Consider the following 21,351-nt stretch of genomic DNA (forward strand, 5'->3'; position numbering starts at 1 on the left):
ATGAAGTCATGGACACTCCTGGCAGTTGTCTTCCAGATCAGCTTGAGTTTTTCTCATGTGGATGCATCAGGTAGATCACAGAGGCGCAGGTTGATCTCTCTGAGGTAATCATCAACGCTGAAATTTTGGTTACCTGGGTCAAACTGGTCTACATCCTTCGCCAGGGATTCAATGAGCCTTATGCGCATTCTTTGATCTCTGGGTGGACAGGAGCCATGCGATTCATCTGATGTTTCGGATCTTCTCAGCTGTGGACCATGCGGTGTGGACTTACAGGTAGCAGGAGGGGCGTTGGTGTTATCTCTGCCTCTGGGGGCTGAGAAGTCACCCCCCTCCCTATGTGGTGATTTAAACCTGTGAAGGTGTGAAAAGGTGTCACAGTTGTCAGAGAACTGGGGCGTTTCCCCAAAGGGAGGGGCTCCACAGTCAAAATCTTTGTTTTCAGGAATGGCAGGGAAAACAAGACTCCCTTTCTTAGTCCTTGAGTTATCCTGGCTGCTCGGTTCTTTACTGAGCTTTTTCAGCAGGGTTGTTTGAACTCTTGAGGGGCTTGGTTCAAGATCAGAGCCATATTCTGACAATATGTCTTGCTCCATGCTTACCTGTGCAAATTTCTGAATAACGTCAAACCCATCCAGCACTTGTGTATGGATGTGGTTCTGCAGGGCTTCTTTTTCTACGTGCAGCTGGGTTTGCTGCAGGAAGAACTTGCGTTGGGAAAGAAGGAGGAGTTGCCCAAGAACATTCAGGGTTATGCTTTGGGGTTTCCTGGCTCGGTGGTTGGCCTGATCAACGAGCTCCTTTAACTTCTTATAAAAAATGCTAATTGAATAGCTATTTAGGTCGGCTATCTCCTCTAAGGAGAGGTGCGTCAGACCAGAAACAGTTTCTTGCAGTGATGCGTTGTCTGATCCAAAAGGAGTCTCAGCTCCCGGCTCACCTAGGGTCTTGGTAGACATTTTACATGATAAAACGGAACCACAGTGGATTACCGTTAACAAAGCCGCTAAGCTAACAAAGCTAGATCCACACAAGAGCAAATCTTATCTAGGTTTCCCAACTGATCACTGTAGTCTATCCTGGAATCTAGGAGAGGGGATTCACACCTCAAGTCCTCAAAGGAAGGGTGGAACTCACACCTCTCAGACCACTGGTTATGCAACAATTATGAGCTTACACTCTCAACTGGAAAAGAGGCTATATTGTTGTCTCAAACAACAAAGCAACAACTAGTTCATTGAGAAAGTCACCCTGGCTGCATCATTATGTTCAACCACATACGACACAAACTAAGCCACAGCTTGCTGTCTGCTTTGAATAAACAACAAGCAAGAAAAGTAAATCTTCAAAAGAAAAGATAATTTTTCCTCAAGAAAAATCTCTTTTAGGATTAAAAGTTTGGATTACTGTGCATTAACAGTGCAATAAAGCTGGTTTTATTGAAGGCCTCACATGGGGCACCATTTGTTGGGGTTGTATCAAGTCAACTTTGGTTATATTCTTTAATAATTATTGAATTATTAATAATATAAATAACAATATCATTAAACTATGTTTAATCACTCTTTGGGCACCACCCTGTAATCAGGGAAATATAACCAAAATATCACTCAAATCAGTCTCAAATTAGTTACTTAATTACTAATATTATTAATAATTAGTAACTATATTTAATAAATTGAAGGCGTGAAATCCGTACACAAAGTCCTCGCACCCAGCTTAGATCACAATGTAAACACACCAGTAATCACAAACAACTGCTCTCTTAAAATTATAACAGAATTTATTTAAACAAAGCCACATCAATCCAAAATCTCTGAACTTAATCAAACAAATAACTATTATAAACTAATCTAAGCAAACAAACATTATCAAGCAAACCTTGTGAATGAGGTGTAAAAGTGTAGTTGTGTGTGTGTGTGTGTGTGTGTGTGTGTGTGTGTGTGTGTGTGTGTGTGTGTGTGTGTGTGTGTGTGTGTGTGTGTGTGTGTGTGTGGCTTCGTCACAAAAATGGTGGACAACAAAGGAAGCCGTGTGGCTACCTTTTGAAATAGTTTGAGCTCTCTGAGCTGAGTTCAGTAACTGTTACTTAAACACCAGAAAGCCAGTGGCCGGACTTTGATTCAACGGCGGGTACACTGGTCTTTCTGATTGTGAAAGCTGTTGACTGAAGGTAAACTAGCATAGCATTACATACATAAGTGAATGCAGCAGTTCATTACAATAAAACAAATGCAGCAGCTTACAACAGATAACAAACAGAATGTGACGTCTCGTCAACAATGATGCATAATTATCAGTGGTTATAAAAGAAACGTAACTATTTCTGAAACTATTTCTGCCCAGACCAAAGCTCTTACTTGGGGTAACTCCTGGTGATCGTTGCAAAGTTGGTTAGATCGTCACTCTGTTGAATGTTAAATCAACAGATTCAGGTAGGTTTCCTTCGTGGCAGATGTAGGAGGAGGGTAGCGGGATTCAGATCTTCGCCCAGAGCGCTGCTCTATAGGGTCTTCTGGTTGCAGGAGCCGAGTTCTTTATGTGTCCTTGTGGATTCAGGGATCAGTGGGCTTCCTTCAGCGCTCCCGTCCAGTTGCGTTCAATGACGTCTTACGAAAAATCAAAGGAAAGAAACTCTTCTTTTTGCTCGAACTTGATAACATCTGATATCGCCCAAAACTCCTAAAAATATGCCGTGGAAGTAGTCAGCTGAATCCTCTGATGCTTGAATTCAGCATGTGAAGAGCTTCCTAGACTGAACAACCTCAGCTCTGGAGTTTAACCTATGTAAGCCAAGAGGAGGAAAGGGTTTGTCTCGAATGCTGGAGAGCTGAGGTTGTTCAGTCCGGGTAGCTCTTCACATGCTGAATTCAAGCATCAGAGGATTCAGCTGAGAACTCGGCTCCTGCAACAAGAAGACCCTAGAGCAGTACTCTGGTCGAAGATCTGAATCCTGCTACGCTCCTCCTGCATCTGCCACGAAGGAAACCTGCCTGAATCTGTTGATTTAACATTCAACAGAGTCACTATCTAACCAACTTTGCAATGATCACCAGGAGTTACCCCAAGTAAGAGCTTTGGTCTGGGCAGAAATAGTTTCAGAGATAGTTATGTTTCTTTTATAACCACTGATAATTATGCATCATTGTTGACGAGACATCACATTCTGTTTGTTATCTGTTGTAAGCTGCTGCATTTTTTTTATTGTAATGAACTGCTGTGTTTGCCTATGTGTGTAACGCTATGCTCGTTTACCTTCAGTCAACGGCTTTCACAATCAGAAAGACCAGTGTACCCGCCTTTGAATCAAAGTCCGGCCACTGGCTTTCTGGTGTTTAAGTAACAGTTACTGAACTCAGCTCAGAGAGCTCAAACTATTTCAAAAGGTAGCCACACGGCTTCCTTTGTTGTCCACTATTTTGTCACCAAAGCCACTTGGTGCATTGTCTCTCTCCACCATCTTGTTCTCTCTCTCTCTCTCTCGCTCTCTCTCTCTCTCTCTCTCTCATCCACACACACACACACACACACACACACACACACACACACACACACACACACACACACACACACAACTACACTTTTTCACCTCATTTACAAGTTTTGCTTGATAGTGTTTGCTTATCTTTATGTATTTTTTATTTCCTTATTTCCTCATTAAATTTAGGGAATAAATGACTTTAGAGGCTGACCAAAGATCAAGCAACGAGGAAATACATGTGTTATGATCGGGAAGGGGTTGAATTAATCATGTGAGTGAGGCAACAAGTCAAACGAGGTCAACATTTTATTCCCTTTCTATTCATGTAAGGCCTCATTATGTTGAAATATTTCTCCTACAGGTCACTTCATTCATCTCTCTCTTTCTATCTCAGAATTTGTAAAAAAAAAAAATATTGAAAGAATAATCAACTAAAGTCTAAAGTAAATCAACAAAATCTAGAGAAACATCTGGTAATGCTGCTTGGTCTGACAAAATGAACATTAGAGCCCGACCGATAATATCAAGTGACTATCAGCATCAGCTGTTTTTATCATAGATATGTGCCGATATTACTAGATTTAAAGTCAAACAGCATTTCATTTTGAGTTTAAGTGTGTAACACTAGCAGTTATCTTGAAGCTGTCACCAGCAGATTACAACAAGCGTCATCAATTCTACAATTCACTTAGCAGACTCTTTTATCCAAAGTGACGTACATCAGAGAGTAAGAACAACACAAGCAGAGAAAAGAAAACAATCTAGAAAAAAGGGAACAATGTCAGTAAGCGCAAATGATCAGCTTTGAGTCCGATTGGACACACAGGTGCTGACAGAAGTGACCAGAGGCAAAGCACAACATTGAGGGCAGTTCTTGAGAGCTCTAATCAGTATAGAAACCATCTTATAAGTCGTCGTTATCAAACAAAAACCATCGTCATTACCATCATCATCATCAATAATATGGAGACCATCATCATTAAGTTAGTAGGTATTCATGAAAGAGCTGGGTCTTTAGCTTTTTCTTAAAGGTGCAGAGGGACTCTGCAGATCCAATGGAGTTTGGAAGTTCATTCCACCACCGGGGGGCGACAGAGGAGAAGAGTCTAGTCAGAGACTTAGGACCCTGTTGTGAAGGTTGGATCAGACGCCTTTCATTGGCAGAGCGTTAAGGGGCGGGAGGGAGTGTAGACCTGGATTAGAGAGTTAAAGTGAGGAGGAGCTGTTTTTGTCGCTGTTTTGTAAGCGAGCAGCAGAGTTTTAAATTTGATGCGAGTAGTAACTGGGAGCCAGTGTAAGGAGATGAACAGCGGACTGACATGTACTCTCTTAGGAAGGTTGAAGACCAGTCGTGCTGCTGCATTTTGTATCATTTGCAGGGGTTTGATAGAGGGACTGGCTGGGATGACAAGGAGCTCAGTCTTTGAAAGATTGAGTTGAAGGTGGCATTCATTCATCCATTTAGAGATATCAGCAAGGCATGACGAGATTCTTACAGGGACTGTAACATTGTCTGGTGGGAATGACAGGAAAGGGTTTGTCTCGAATGCTGGAGTCCATCTTGGACAGTATGTCCTCTGGTGTCGGCAGACAACACTTGTTGTCCCACACACCTGTCCTCTGGACCCAATACCATCAAGCCTCTTGCAGACCATTTCCTCTCCGCTTTATGCTGCACCTAAGCATATAATCAACTCCTCTCGGTCAACGGGTGTGTTCCCTACCGCATTCAAGCAAGCTCGGGTCACCCCTCTGCTCAAAAAAGCCACACTAAAGCCAGCCCTGGTTGAAAACTACAGACCGGTTTCTCTTCTGCCCTTTCTGTCAAAAGTACTTGAGCGCACAGTCTTTAAGCAAGTCTCTGAGTTCCTGTCCAGAAACGATCTGTTTGACCCGAATCAGTCAGGCTTTAAGCGGGGCCACTCTACTGAAACTGCACTACTGTTGGTAACAGAATCGCTATGAGCTGCCAGAGCTGCGGGTCAGTCCTCAGTTCTATTACTGCTAGACCTGTCTGCTGCCTTTGACACAGTCAGCCATCAAATCCTCCTATCCACGCTCTCTGAACTTGGCATCTAAGGATCTGCCCTCTGCTGGTTCGTGTCCTACCTCTCTGGGCGATCCTTTAGAGTGTCGTGGAAGGGAGAAGTGTCCAAAGCGCACAGCTTATCCACAGGAGTAACTCAAGGGTCAGTGCTTGGTCTCCTTCTCTTCTCCATATACACAAGCTCACTTGGTTCAATAATCCATTCTCATGGCTTCTCATACCACTACTATGCTGACGATACCCAGCTCTTCCTGTCATTCCCACCAGACAATGCTACAGTCTTTGCAAGAATCTCATCATGCCTTGCTGATATCTCTAAATGGATGAATGAACGCCACCTTCAACTCAATCTTTCAAAAACTGAGCACCTTGTCATCCCAGCCAGTCCCTCTATGCAACCACAGATCAATATCCAGCTTGGAACAACCAAACTCATGCCCACAAAGTCTGCCCGGAACCTGGGTGTCATGATTGATGACCAGCTAACTTTTAAGGCTTTTAAGTAGCCTCGAATGCCCGGTCATGTCGATTTGCCCTGTACAACATCAGGAAGATCAGACCTTACCTGTCAGAACATGCTACACAGCTCCTGGTACAGGCTCTTGTGATATCACGCATCGACTATTGCAACTCTCTACTGGCAGTTCTTCCTACATGCACTATCAAACCCCTGCAAATGATATAAAATGCAACAGCACGACTGGTCTTCAACCTTCCTAAGAGAGTACATGTCAGTCCGCTGTTCATCTCCTTACACTGGCTCCCAGTTACTGCTCGCATCAAATTTAAAATTCTGCTGCTCGCTTACAAAACAGCGACAAAAACGGCTCCTCCTTACTTTAACTCTCTGATCCAGGTCTACACTCCCTCCCGCCCATTACGCTCTGCCAATGAAAGGCATCTGATCCAACCTTCAGAACAGGGTCCTAAGTCTCTGACTAGACTCTTCTCCTCTATCGCCCCCTGGTGGTGGAATGAACTTCCAAACTCCATTCGATCTGCAGAGTCCTTCTGCTCCTTTAAGAAAAAGCTAAAGACCCAGCTCTTTCATGAATACCTACTAACTTAATGATGATGGTCTCCATATTATTGATGATGATGATGATGGTTGTGACGATTGTTTTTGTTTGATAACGATGACTTATAAGATGGTTTCTATACTGATTAGAGCTCTCAAGAACTGCCCTCAATGTTGTGCTTTGCCTCTGGTCACTTCCTGTCAGCACCTGTGTGTCCAATCAGACTCAAAGCTGATCGTTTGCTCTTACTGACATTGTTCCCTTTTTTCTAGATCCTTGCTTGTGTTGTTCTTACTCTCTGATGTACGTCGCTTTGGATAATAGCGTCTGCTAAGTGAATTGTAGAACATTTCTTCTGACACGCGGCTCTCTTATCTAACTCTTTGAAAATGTCCTTGACTTTAGTCATATTCATTTTAATCACATCGAAGAAACTTTTAATCATGAGGATAACTACATGACGGTTGTCCTTCAACCTTTGTTCATCCATGTAATGAATAAAAGAAGGTTGTTGAGTTCAGTTAAAAACCAGGACACATGGCAGAAACTCAGCAATTTCTCCATCGGTCCAAAAAAGGACTGTTAACCAAACGCCCCTCGAAAAAGTGTTTCTAATAATCTAGAGTAATGTTCAAGAGACAGATGTGAATTTTTGTGGACATAAGTCCCAGAGATTTTACTGAAAATTATACTACAATACCTCTCCTGAGGAAAAGAGATCCAGTTTAAAGGCTTTATATGTGATGTTTTGATCCAGCAGATGTCGCCCTTGAGCACCAGCATGAAACCAAAACAACTGGCGCTGCATTGTTGTGTTAGCATGCTAATGCTAGCAATCTTTATTATGCTCATATCTTCACACTGCATGGAAATTTACCTGAAATGAGCGTGATCTAGAAACACAGTTAAGCAGTGAGTACAGTATGTTATTCTTCTTTTCTCTAGTCCCTCAATTAAACAACTTTTATACACGAGGGGAGGAGTCAGCCGGCCATCCCGACAATGTAAACAAACTGAAGATAGGACTCGGAAAACTCTGAAAGCATCACAGACAGTGGGACTCGGGTGTTACACCCATTGTAGACAGTCATGACTCACAGAGTTATTTTCAGAGGATAGACTTGATTTATATTATATTTAAGTGTGAAAAATCACATTCACAGACTTTAACGTAAACACTATGACACTCTCAACTGGAAAGTTACTGCGCGCGTACTTGCGTCACCACCATAGTCTGTAAATATGAATGGACAAAGCCTGAGTGACATCAGCCGTCTGTTCCTGCAGGGGGCACTGGAGGCTCATCAGCAGCAGCCTCCATGCTGGAAATGCTGTCTCAGTCTAACTTTCAGTCAACCTAAAGACAGGCTGAGAGCTGGAGCTGAGGCGGGTTTTAAACCTCCTGTTAGCTACACACCTAACTATGGATAACATGTCGTTCATAAAATCAAAAAAGAGCTGTGTTTTAAAAAAATGTACAAAGTACCCCCGTACAGTGTGTGCCAGTGATGACAAAAACGAATCAGAACTATTTCGTTTTTTTTGTACCAGGCTGTAAACATGTTAATCTCTGCTGCAGCCAGCCTCAAGCGGACCCTCGACGCGCTGCAAGATTTTACACTTCTGCATTGGCTTCATATTTCAAGACCGGAGGTTGCCGCTTGATACTCTGGAGGGTGATGATGCTTGTTGTAATCTGCTGGTGACAGCTTCAAGATAACTGCTAGTGTAGTACACTTCAACTCAAAATGAAATGCTGTTTGACTGTTGAATGATAGTCACTTGATATTATCGGTCGGGCTCTAATGTTCATTCTGTCAGACAGAGCAGCATTACCAGATGTAACTCCAGATTTTGGTGCTTTAGTTGATTATTCTTTCAATCATTTTTTTTTTTTTACAAATTCTGAGATAGAAAGAGAGAGATAGATGAAGTGACCTGTAGGAGAAATATTTCAACATAATGAGGCCTTACATGAATATAGAAAGGAAATAAAATGTTGACCTTGTTTAACCATTTAATCCGTTCACAGGTGAGCTGATTAATTAAATCCCTTCCCGATCAAAACAAATGTATTTCCTCGTTGCTTGATCTTCGGCCTCTAAAGTCATTTATTCCCTAAATCTGATAAGGAAATAAGGAAATAAAAAATACATGAAGATAAGTAACTGTATTTAAGAGGTGACCTGTTCTTCATCTCCTCACAGAAAATCTGAAGCTACGAGAAGAAGACATCATAATCCATTCATCACTTTGACGACCTGCATCAAACTCAGCCATGAAGATGCTGATCGTGTTGCTACTCGTCTGTGCCGCGACGGCCCTGACTGATGCTGCTGGTGAGTGTTAACAGACAAATCAATACCTAGAAAAGAAAAGAGTTCATGTAATGAAAAAACAGCAGACGTCAGTTAAATGGTGTTTGCATCTTTTCCAGAAGAACAGCCCGATCACATGACGGGAGAATCAGAAGAACCATCCATTCAAGAAGGTGAGTTGGTGTTTTTTTTTCTCTTTTTTGTTTGCACAATGACATCAGATTTCTGTTTTTCACCTCAGTGCAAATGCTCTGATGAGCAACCAGGAAATACAGTTTTATAAATGAGCATGAAATAAAGAATAATAATAAGAATAATAAGACTTCTGTGTTTAACTTCCAGCTGGTTCAGGAGACAACGAAACGGTAGTTGACTTGTCCATTCAAGACGGTGAGTTGGTGTCCTTAGATTGAATCAGACAAAGCAGTTACCTCGTGTTAAGAGGAGACCCTTTAATCTGTCGGGGCCCCTCCGGCCTGTGTTCATCACTATTATGTCTGGCAGTGTTCCTACACTTCCTCCTCTTCCTTTCTTTTACTCCCACACGGATGATTCCTCTCCTCAGGTGGCTTTAATTGACAAAGCTTTAAAAGGAGAGGGAAGTGCTCTCAGATGGGGCCCCCTTTAGGGAGGTATCCTACTGTCATTGCAAAATTTGTACATTTTGAGCCACTGCTGTGATTTTAAAGTTTGTCAGCCCTCTGGGGCCCCCAGCAGTTCCCTGCCTCGCCTGTTGGCAAACAGCGCATCTGATTGTGATCAAAAAGAGATGAAAACAGATGAAGCCAGTCGCTGACATGTGTTTAACCTTTCAACCTTTCCTAGAAGCACAGCCGGATGAAATGAAAGGAGAACCCTCCGTTCTAGAAGGTGATGTGATGGCAGAGGGTGAGTTGAGGTTATATCTACTTTCTCAGTGCAAAGGTTGTGATAAAAAAGCAAAATCATGAAGAGCGTTGTCTAGCTCAGTGCTTCCCAAAGTGTGGGCTGCGCCCCCCCTGGTGGGCCGTGTGGGTACTGCAGGTGTGCCGCGAAAAGCCCTCCACCAATTTAAAAAATAAAAGAAATATCACAATAATGATGATTTACCATGAGTCAACCCTTTAAGTGATTAGTGAGGCCTGTCATGACTATTCATGGACATAATGTTTAGTAAACTTTTGTGTCTATCTTGCCATAATATCATGTTGTAATGTCCAATAATTTACCCTTACTGAAAGTTATAACTGTAGTCATAAGAATGTTTTTAGAATGATCCCCGGAGTAATTTTGTATTTCAAAGCGGGCCACGGCAGACTTAAGTTTGGGAATGGCTGGACTAGCTTACAGTAGGTGCATCAGTGAGGTTTCACTTCTACATTCACTTCTTTCTTCACTTTGTTTGCAGGTGACAAGCTCACCGTCCAAAGATCAAGTGGTTGTTCCAGTGGTTGGACTCAGTACAACGGTCGCTGTTTCCTCTACTTTCCAACAGCAATGCGTTGGGCTGATGCTGAGGTAATCATTGATTTGGATCCAGTACAGAGCTCCTGAACACTGAACGCTCTCCAGTCTCTATGTACCCTCCGTCGTCATTTCTGAACACATTCTCTAGTTTATCGCTGGATGTTTGGTCCGGTCACACTGTATGAAGACTACTTGAAGGGTAGTTCACTTCTGGAGTATTAAGGAGCTTCTGTATTTGAAGAGTTGGGAGTATAAAGGAACATGTTGTTAAATGGAATATTCTATTACTTGATAATGTCACATTATTGGCCTTCACATCGTGCTACTTTTCTGTCCTTTCTCATTTCTGCAGAGGAACTGTCAGTCTCAAGGTGGAAACCTTGCATCAGTGCACAGCTTCGATGAGTATCACTTTATTCAGCGAATGATTGCGAGGCGGACTGGAGGGTATCCATTAACATGGATTGGAGGCTCAGACGCACAACGGGTATCTTAATGCTCACACAAAAATCTCAATCTCAAAGTGACACAAAACAAAGTCATAAAGAAAGTTTTTGCATCAGCCTTACTGAAGTGTGTGTGTGTATGTGTGTGTGTGTGTGTGTGTGTGTGTGTGTTTCTTGGCTAGGAGCGTACTTGGCTGTGGAGTGATGGTTCACATTTTAACTTTTCCAACTGGTGTCGAAGAAATCCTAACAACATGTTCAACCAGGACTGTTTGATGATGAACTTTTCTCGTAAGTCATTTTATCTTAAAGTAAAACTTTTGGTTTAACTCTTCAGGTTGTTTTGATGAAATGAGTGCATGTATTCCCAAAAGGTTTCTGAGGCAGAAATTAACTATTTTGAAGATACAGAAGACTAACTGTTATCTGAATACAGAGCAGCCAAAAATAAAACTCATGGACGTTTACGTGGACGGGACGGCCGGCTCCTCCCCTTGAGTATAAAAGCTGTTTTAGTCAAGAACTAGAGAGAAGAAGAAGAACATACTCACTGATTATTTGGATGTTAGTAAGAGTTTTTAGATCACGCTCATTCTGTGTCAGTTTACATGAAATGTGAAGCTACGAGCTAACTAAAGAGCGCTAACATTAGCATGCTAACACAACAATTCAGGACACAGGTGATTGCAGATCGAGATGAAACTCGAGTGTAGCAGGGGGTTGGAGGTGTGTCTCTGGAGGAGGGCGGAGGCTTCAGTATGGAGGAGGTGTGGCCAAACAGCAGTTTGTTTTGGTTTCATACTGGAGCTTAAGGGCGACATCTACTGGATCAAAAATTTGCTAATTCTGTCTTTAAAAAACAACGATTAGCCTGTCGATTCAATGGATTACAATGCATCATGTGTGGTTACAATGAAACTACAGCTGTGGGAAATATCTTTTGTTTTTGACATTTACAGGTTACAAGTGCTGGGATGATAATCAGTGCTACAAATACTTCCCATTCGTCTGTGCAAAGAAACTTTAATCCTGCCTCGGCTGACGAACGTGTCGAGAACTCCAACTCATCTGTGTTTCGTCTCATCAGTCTCATATTTAATCTGAAGGCTCTAAAACTCATTTTTTTCTTACTATCATGTCAAGTAATTCAAACAGGAGCTGGACTGTCTCTCTGGTTTTATGCTTCTAATAGGAGCGGGATCGATGTGTTATGGAAGGAATGAAACAACATGTTCTCACACCTAAACCCACATGAGCTCACAAATGTCTGTTGTATATTTTCTCTCTCTGTAACTGTATTTTATCCCTGTTGCATTCATAACTGCACTGTTTTTATAACTGAACTGTTTTCATTTTCTTACCCTTTTTATCTTTATCTCTGTTGTTTCTAAAAGCCTCCCGTGGACAGGTGTTGCAAATTAACATTTTTCTGTAAACACTAAGAGCAGTGCATCTGGAACTAGTGCATGGTTAAATGTTACAGAACCAATGTTACTGTATGTCCATGTTAAATAAACAAACAAATAAATAAATAATTGGCAACACTTTATTCTTGAGAGTTCAGTTCTTTTGTAGCGTATCTACTTTTAATATTTAAATATATATAACTCAGGGCACCATCCTTGTTAAGTAAGGAAACTAATATTACTTGTAGTAATGAATGAATCTATAAATCTGTCTCATATCATTGGGATGAATTCTTAAGCAGTAAAAACCATAAAATTACACAGACAAAGTACTGAAAGTTTATATGAAAGTTTAATAAAGGAAAATGATGAACAGAAGAGTTTAAAGGAAATGCATAAGTAATATCAGTATAATTACGACAGTGATATAACTTGAATAATAATATTGAATTTGTTTTAAGTTGCCATGGTGAGATTATGTTGATTTTGGAGTTTAACTATATTGTTTGAGGGATTTAACGAAGTGGGATTTTGAGAAAGAAAATAAAAAGGGAACTTAATAAATTTGATGAAAGCTGACTCTGAGGCTTTGATTCGGATACCACAAGCTTGACTCAATACCCCAATCTCATAATCAGAACGCTTCCTTACTGAGGCGTAGTGTTCAATTCAACTCCGCCGAATGGTACCAAGACTTCCCGTCGAGTTCTTTCGGATCAGGAATGCCGGTGGCCCACGATAACCGCCGTAGCAGGTCTGGAGTCGACAATGAGATGGGTTTGAAGAAAAACACAGCGGTCCAAGCAGTTGTCCGTGGGTCCTTCTACCATTCAACATTCAAAAACACATTAATATAGTGTGAAGGGTATAAAATCATATCTTAAAATACTAAGTTTATAAATAGGACAAAATCACATAGTAACTATCGTACTTCCTCCGTCCTGAAACTCAGGTTGGTACAGCGCTCTTGCCACTAGGGGGCAGTAGTGCTCCACATAAGATTCAAGTAGAGTTCATCAGGTAATGTGATGTAGTTTTTCAATATCTAAGTTCGTCATAGATGATCGTAGCGGAATCTAACTTGCATGAAAGTGTTAGTCTTGATGTCATGGATACATATATCCGATTCAGGGATTGAACCGAAATTCTTTTAGGGCAGTTCGTTCAACGGGTCTAAAAGCTATTAAGTCCGTTTGAGATAGTCCAGATCACATCAAAGGCCTCCCCTGCCGTGTTGATTAACTCGGCAGACGGCTGTCTTCCGGGGATTGTTTATTCTGAAAGTCGTTCACACGTACCCAAGTGGTCTGGTTCGCCAACTTGGATTAAAGGCTTCTTGTTTTTTAAAGGCTTATTGTTTTTTTATGTCCTGTTCTTCACATTCCGATGTAAAGTGTCTTTTACAGTTAATCAAATGAATGGCTTTTGTTATCAGTAAACAGGAAGAGTGGGGGTTTTTCATTAATGTCCTGTGAGTTTTAAGTTGATTTCAGGTCAATATGTTACAGTTTGTTGTTGTGATCATTAAACACAAGCTGGTCTACGGTCTTTGTTTGATTTAAAGAGTTGATTTCCCAGATTGCAAAGTTTTCATCCATCCATTATCTATACCGCCTTTCCTGTTCCGGGTCGCGGGGGGGCTGGAGCTGATGTCAGCTGTCATTGGGCAAGAGGTGGGGTCACACCTTGGACTGGTCACCAGCCAATCACAGAGCTGACATATAGAGACAGACAACCAGACACACTCACAAATCAAATCAGTCAACACTGCACCAATCAGCCTGTAAAATGTCGCAAGTTTCAGTCAGTGTGTAATGAAACTAACGCTGACCAGGAAAGATACAGAAACGAGAAGTGAGATGTGCAACGGTTTCAGTGAAAAGCTTTAGATTACGTAGAAGAACCTGCGGCGTCCTTGATGGATGGAGCGCTGTACACAAAAAAATACCGCCATGTTTTTTCCGTCAAAAAAAAGGCTGTAAAATGTTTTCAGTGAGGAATCTTGAAGTTGACATCACAGAAGTTCAGTTCTCACTCGCTCCCCCCCTTGGCGAGGCGACACGCAGTGAGCAGGAGTGAGTCCTCCTGCAGGCCGGGTCCACGATCAGTCCCCCCCAACTGTCTCCTCTGCTAAAGCTTAGATTCTGTTTGATAAATGTGGATGTTGAGGCAGAGAGGAAAGGAGCTTGTTCCTCTCGCTCATTTCTTTGACATGTCTGCCTTCTTAGCAGAGATGCTGTTTGTCAACAGGCAAGTCAGGCGACTGCTTGGGGGGCCCAGGCCAGTAGGGGGGGCTAGATCCTGAAGTATGGACTAATTCAAAAATAGACTTTGAATTCATGAATCCAGAATCGTTTTGAATCGGAAATTGATTCTGAATTGAATCGTGAGAACCCCAAACATTCCCAGTTCTCCAGTATGTTCTTGTCCACTCTTTAGTTCAGATTGTTATTCTGTTGAACTACACGTAGCATTGATATGAAGACCCTGTCACGCACGCCAACGAGTGATCCAGGTATAACTCCTACATAAGACTATTTGCCAGAGAATATTCCTCTTGTACACTTTCCCAGTCAGGCTGGTCCTCCTCCTTGTGGCATAATGTTAATTAATAACTGTCATGCATGACCTCTTTTTTTTTTTTTTAACATCCAAACAGTCCACTGACCTCAATGACTATAAGCAAAGACTTGTCTCATTCTCCTCCAGCCTGAAAACGGCCAAGACAACATATTATCAGAACAAGATATGCAATGCCACTGTTACGGCTCTGGCTGTGATCCTGTTTCTGTGTATCCTTTGTGTCCCCTCCCCCTCTGTCTGTCTGTGTGTGTGTCTCTGGAGGGTGTGGCTGCAATCAATGTTTATCATGTTTAATCAACTCGTGGGGCACCACCCTCTAATCAGGGAAATATAACCAAAGTATCACTCAAATCAGTCTCAAATTAGTTACTTAATTACTAATATTATTAATAATGAATAACTATATTTAATAAATTGAAGGCGTGAAATCCGTACACATAGCCTTCGCATCCAGCTTATATCACAATGCAAATACACCAGTAATCACAAAGAACTGCTCTCTTAAAATTATAACATAATTTATTTAAACAAAGCAACATCAATCCAAAATCAATGAACTTAATCAAACAAATAACTATTATAAACTAATCTAAGCAAACAAACACTATCAAGCAAAACTTGTAAATGAGGTGAAAAAGTGTAGTTGTGTGTGTGTGTGTGTGTGTGTGTGTGTGTGTGTGTGTGTGTGTGTGTGTGTGTGTGTGGATGAGAGAGAGAGAGAGAGAGAGAGAGAGAGAGAGAACAAGATGGTGGAGAGAGACAATGCACCAAGTGACTTTGTTGACAAAATGGTGGACAACAAAGGAAGCCGTGTGGCTACCTTTTGAAATAGTTTGAGCTCTCTGAGCTGAGTTCAGTAACTGTTACTTAAACACCAGAAAGCCAGTGGCCGGACTTTGATTCAAAGGCGGGTACACTGGTCTTTCTGATTGTGAAAGCCGTTGACTGAAGGTAAACTAGCATAGCATTACACACATAGGTGAACACAGCAGTTCATTACAATAAAACAAATGCAGCAGCTTACAACAGATAACAAACAGAATGTGACGTCTCGTCAACAATGATGCATAATTATCAGTGGTTATAAAAGAAACATAACTATCTCTGAAACTATTTCTGCCCAGACCAAAGCTCTTACTTGGGGTAACTCCTGGTGATCGTTGCAAAGTTGGTTAGATAGTGACTCTGTTGAATGTTAAATCAACAGATTCAGGCAGGGTTCCTTCGTGGCAGATGCAGGAGGAGCGTAGCAGGATTCAGATCTTCGACCAGAGTACTGCTCTAGGGTCTTCTTGTTGCAGGAGCCGAGTTCTCAGCTGAATCCTCTGATGCTTGAATTCAGTATGTGAAGAGCTACCCAGACTGAACAACCTCAGCTCTGGAGTTTAACCTATGTAAGCCAAGAGGAGGAAAGGCTTTGTCTCGAATGCTGGAGTCCATCTTGTTGACAGGTAAGGTCTGATCTTCCTGATGTTGTACAGGGCAAATCGACATGACCGGGCAATCGAGGCTACTTGAACCTTAAAAGTTAGCTGGTCATCAATCATGACACCCAGTTTCCAGGCAGACTTTGTGGGCATGAGTTTGGTTGTTCCAAGCTGGATATTGATCTGTGGTTGCATAGAGGGACTGGCTGGGAGGACAAGGAGCTCAGTCTTTGAAAGATTGAGTTGAAGGTGGCGTTCATTCATCCATTTAGAGATATCAGGAAGGCATGATGAGATTCTTGCAGAGACTGTAACAGTGTGTAGCCGTTATCAGCAGCCACGTTGTCCAACCTCTCTTCCTGCAGGAATCAGGACTGTGGATTAACATCTGGGTTTATTTTACCAAGAAACAAAGGTACTGATCAATGATTTAAGTCTCCCTCTCAGACAGGCTCTGGAGGACAGGATATTATGAACTTTTACAACACCTGGAATAAACAATTGAGCGGAAACAGAACACTCTGCTATCTACAAATTGACCCCAAAGACATGAACTGTGACCGAAACCAGTCTCTGCAAAGTTGTAAAATTGACCATCTGTTGAAAGACTGCTGAAAAGCTGAATTAAACCACAGCGTTCAATTCTGCATCGAATGAACATTTATGTCTTTCTTCATCTAGATATTTATAATTGTCACATTGAATGTATTATAATCATCTTTTTAAACTCAAAATCTGTTCTTAAGAATAGGAATAAGAGTTATATTATGTTTAATAGGAATTTGACGTGGAGCGCTATTGCCATCTAGTGTTAGAATATCCATGAATACGTAACCTTCATAATTATAAATTTAGACGTGTTATAAAGCATACTCTTTGATATTAGCTATAGAAGTTGTTATTTAAAGACACCAATTTCTTTTCCTACTTTATTAATATGTCTTATTAAGAATGTTGACTGTATAACATGTTTTTGTTCACCTACAGGCTGGGAATAACTGAGGATGTTCCCAGATGGTGTGATTTTCATTTCAACATGAATCTGATAGAAATGTTTGTCTAAATATATGACGTGAACCCTACATCAACGTGGATCTGATAGAAATAATATCGAAATGAATGTATGGTGATGTATATATGTTTAGATTCTTATTCTTAATCTTATTGAGTAAACTTGGTTTAGTTTAAACAATTGTCCTCCGGTCAGAATGGGAGTCATCCATGGGCGGCACCCCTCTTTGCCTGCAGACCCCCCTACTCCCATCCAGCTGATAAGAGTTCACACTGAGCTCAGATCTTTTCTTCTTAGTTTTGATTTGTTGAAGTTTAGAGCTTCAGCTCTTGCTCGCTTCTCTTCGGACTTCGGTCCGAAATCACTTCTTTTAAGTTTGTGCCGTAGAGACGAGTCTCTGCCGAACTTTCTTTAACACGCACAATTTTTGGAAACATCAATTCTTTCTGGCTCAAGCAAGGTTTTTGAACTTTCTTCTCTAAAGTTTTTGCTCTTCAATTTTGAACGCCAATTCCTGAGTTTGGATTCATTGAGATGGCCATCCGGTTAATCTGAATTGGAAATCAACGTATCAAAAGACTCTTTAATAATTTTTTCCTGTTTGATCCTCTTGGAGCTTCTGAGAAGACGGCTGAACCGATGTACAATCTCCACCCCAGCTGCATACTCCGACCCAGGTGTCAAGCGCATCTAATCTGGCCCATGGACCTCTCTGGTAGCCAGGAAAGGGAAAACCTGTCGGAGACTGAAACGGGACCAGCCGGCGAAGTCCAATCGAACACATCTCACAGTAAGACTGCTGGTGGCAAGGGATATTGGAAGATTAAGTCTTGAGTCGTGTCTATTCAGAGCCCTCCTTTAAATCCAAATAGAATCCCAAAATTCTTTTTTTCAACTTTTTCCTTTTTGACCATTTTCTGATTAAGTCATTCAAACAATACCACGTCTTATCTCATTACTAAATATATAATGTCACCATACATTATAATTGCATTATCCTGATCATAATAATCATATTCTTTATCTGTTTCATCTGTACATTATTGGCTTTTATATTAAATTGTACACATAAAATTCAGGACTTTGTCTGTGTTTTCTCGTTTAACATTTCCAAAATTTACTTCTTTCAAGATATGAAACTGACTGATTAATTAACTTACACCATTAAAGTTATTTTCTTCCTTTAACAGGAAGTGGTGCCCCCTTCTTTTAATACGAGGTTAAATAAAGATATAACATCTTAATAACTTAATTACGTTACACATCGTTTGGCGGGAATGACAGGAAGAGCTGGGTATCATCAGCATAGCAATTGTATGAGAAGCCATAAGAGCGGATTATTGAACCAAGTGAGCTTGTGTATATGGAGAAGAGAAGGGGACCAAGCACTGACCCTTGAGGTACCCCTGTGGATAAGCTGTGCGCTTTGGACACTTCTCCCTTTCCACAACACTCTAAAGGATTGCCCAGAGAGGTAGGACATGAACCAGCAGAAGGCAGATCCTTAGATGCCAAGTTCAGAGAGCGTGGATAGGAGGATTTGATGCTTGACTGTGTCAAAGGCAGCAGACAGGTCTAGCAGTAATAGAACTGAGGACTGACCCGCAGCTCTGGCAGCTCGTAGCAATTCTGTTACCGACAGTAGTGCAGTTTCAGTAGAGTGGCCCCGCTTAAAGCCTGACTGATTTGGGTCAAACAGATCGTTTCTGGACAGGAACTCAGAGACTTGCTTAAAGACTGTGCGCTCAAGTATTTTCGACAGAAAGGGCAGAAGAGAAACCGGTCTGTAGTTTTCAACCAGGGCTGGGTTTAGTGTGGGTTTATTGAGCAGAGGGGTGACCCATGCTTGCTTGAATGCGGTGAGGAACACACCCGTTGACAGAGAGGAGTTGACGATATGCTTAAGTGCAGCATAAAGCGGAGAGGAAATGGTCTGCAGGAGGCTTGATGGTATTGGGTCCAGAGGACAGGTGGTGGGCTGAGAGTCTAGCACAAGCTTAGAGACTTCATCCTCAGTCAGAGAGGAGAATGAGTCGATTGAGGCACTTTTGGTTGGTGCCTTTGGGCTGAGTTGGTCAGGCTCAGAAAACTGGTTACTGATGGTTGCAACCTTTTCAGTAAAATACGAGGCAAACATGTCTGGTGTGAACAGATTGGAGGGTGGAGGAGGAGGTGGTTGAAGCAATGAGTTAAAAGCAGAAAACATTTTTGTTGTATCTGTGGCTGTTACGGTTTGTATCCAGACCCAAAAGCAGACACAGCAGCAAAGTTGAAGGATTTGAGGTTTTATTGCAGGGTTTGGGAAAGGTGGATGGCTGACTGGCTGGCTGGTAATGACGGCGTGGAGGAGACTATGCAGTAGCTGGTTCTGTAGGCAGGCGGGTGAGTGGTTGCATTATCTGTGAGGAGAGCAGACTGGAGGAGATGACACCAGTGAGAATCTGGACAACAGGAGAGAAAAATCAGTTAAGATCCACTAGTAAAACACTAGGAACAAAACTCTAACAAATGTTAGGAGCAGCCAATAGTATCTACCACTTCAGTAGACTCAATAATCTGGCAATGACTCGAGTTGAGCCCAGGGCTTTTAATTTGAGGCAGATGAGCAGATGAGCTGCAGGTGTGAGTAGTCACCCGGTGTTGATTGCAGCCACACCCTCCAGAGACACACACACAGACAGACAGAGGGGGAGGGGACACAAAGGATACACAGAAACAGGATCACAGCCAGAGCCGTAACAGTGGCATTGCATATCTTGTTCTGATAATATGTTGTCTTGGCCGTTTTCAGGCTGGAGGAGAATGAGACAAGTCTTTGCTTATAGTCATTGAGGTCAGTGGACTGTTTGGATGTTAAAAAAAAAAAAAGAGGTAATTCATGACAGTTATTGATTAACATTATGCCACAAGAAGGAGGACCAGCCTGACTGGGAAAGTGTACAAGAGGAATATTCTCTGGCAAAGAGTCTTATGTAGGAGTTATACCTGGATCACTCGTCGGCGTACATGACAGGGTCTTCATATCAATGCTACGTGTAGTTCAACAGAATAACAATCTGAACTAAAGAGTGGAGAAGAACATACTGGAGAACTGGGAATGTTTGGGTTTCTCACGATTCGATTCAAAATCAATTTCCGATTCAAAACGATCTCTATCTCTGTCTCTGTCTCTCTCTCTCTCTCCCCTCTCTCTCTCTCTCTGTCCCTCTCTCTCTCTGTCTCACTCCCTCTCTATGTCTCTCTCTCTCCCTCTCTCTCTCTCTCTCTCTCCCCCCTCTCTCTCTGTCCCTCTCTCTCTCTGTCTCACTCCCTCTCTATGTCTCTCTCTCTCCCTCTCTCTCTCTCTCTCTCTCTCCCCCCCTCTCTCTCTCTCTGTCCCTCTCTCTCTCTGTCTCACTCCCTCTCTATGTCTCTCTCTCTCCCTCTCCCCCACTCTCTCTCTCTCACTCTCCCTCTCCAGTTTGTATTTGTTTTTGGAAGGCATCTCGTGACCCCCCTCCCAGTGTGTCGCAACCCCCCAGGGGGTCCCGACCCCCACTTTGGGAACCACTGCTCTATACGACGCTATATAATCTGTTTTTACTGTGGACGAAATCAACAGCAGTGCTGATATCACTCCCTGTTGTGTGATGTTATTACATTGTATTTACTTTTCTGAGTCTGAATCTATTGTGAAAATTTATCCTGCATAAAGTGAACTTAAAAATTCAACAGTGAGTGGGAAAATGTATTTTCTTGTATCTGGTGGATATACCTGTGTAGCGTGCACCTGATGGTAACTGTGTTAGTGTGAAGCAGGGAGTTCCTTTCACTTTCACTTACAGCTTACCTGCATGAATGAAGATCGTAAATCAACCGGCAAAGCTGTTATCTTTATTGTTCACAATCATAGTTAATGAATTCTACTGAACTATGAACCACAACAATAAATTAATAAATGAACCCCATTTTCAAAATAAAGGCGGTAAACAGCTCTGTCACTGAACAACACTTCACTGTCAAAATGATTTAACACCCCCAAATTCTAAACTTTAGCGACATTGACAGGCTGATTGGTGCAGTGTGTCTGGTGGTCTGTTTCTATATGTCAGCTCTGTGATTGGCTGGTGACCAGTCCAAGGTGTGACCCCGCTTCTCGACCAATGACAGCTGGGATCAACTCCAGC

General features: G+C 42.0%; 1 protein-coding gene across 2 annotated transcripts; it reads left to right on the plus strand.

Moving 5' to 3' along the window:
- Positions 1-8,754: 8,754 nt before the first annotated feature.
- Positions 8,755-12,301, plus strand: LOC110002359 (ladderlectin). 2 transcript variants are annotated; one of them, XM_020657962.3, is made up of 8 exons: positions 8,755-8,886; positions 8,985-9,038; positions 9,208-9,255; positions 9,691-9,753; positions 10,253-10,362; positions 10,664-10,798; positions 10,940-11,048; positions 11,717-12,301. In XM_020657962.3, the coding sequence occupies exons 1-8, from the start codon at positions 8,826-8,828 to the stop codon at positions 11,782-11,784; spliced, it is 648 nt and encodes a 215-aa protein (XP_020513618.2). In that variant the 5' UTR covers positions 8,755-8,825; the 3' UTR covers positions 11,785-12,301. The 2 variants fall into 2 exon arrangements, with proteins under 2 accessions (XP_020513618.2, XP_020513619.2); XM_020657963.3 differs by having other exon boundaries at positions 8,988-9,038.
- Positions 12,302-21,351: the final 9,050 nt, after the last annotated feature.

This window comes from Labrus bergylta, chromosome 18 (genome assembly GCF_963930695.1).
Source record: "Labrus bergylta chromosome 18, fLabBer1.1, whole genome shotgun sequence".
Classification (NCBI taxonomy): Eukaryota; Metazoa; Chordata; class Actinopteri; order Labriformes; family Labridae; genus Labrus; species Labrus bergylta.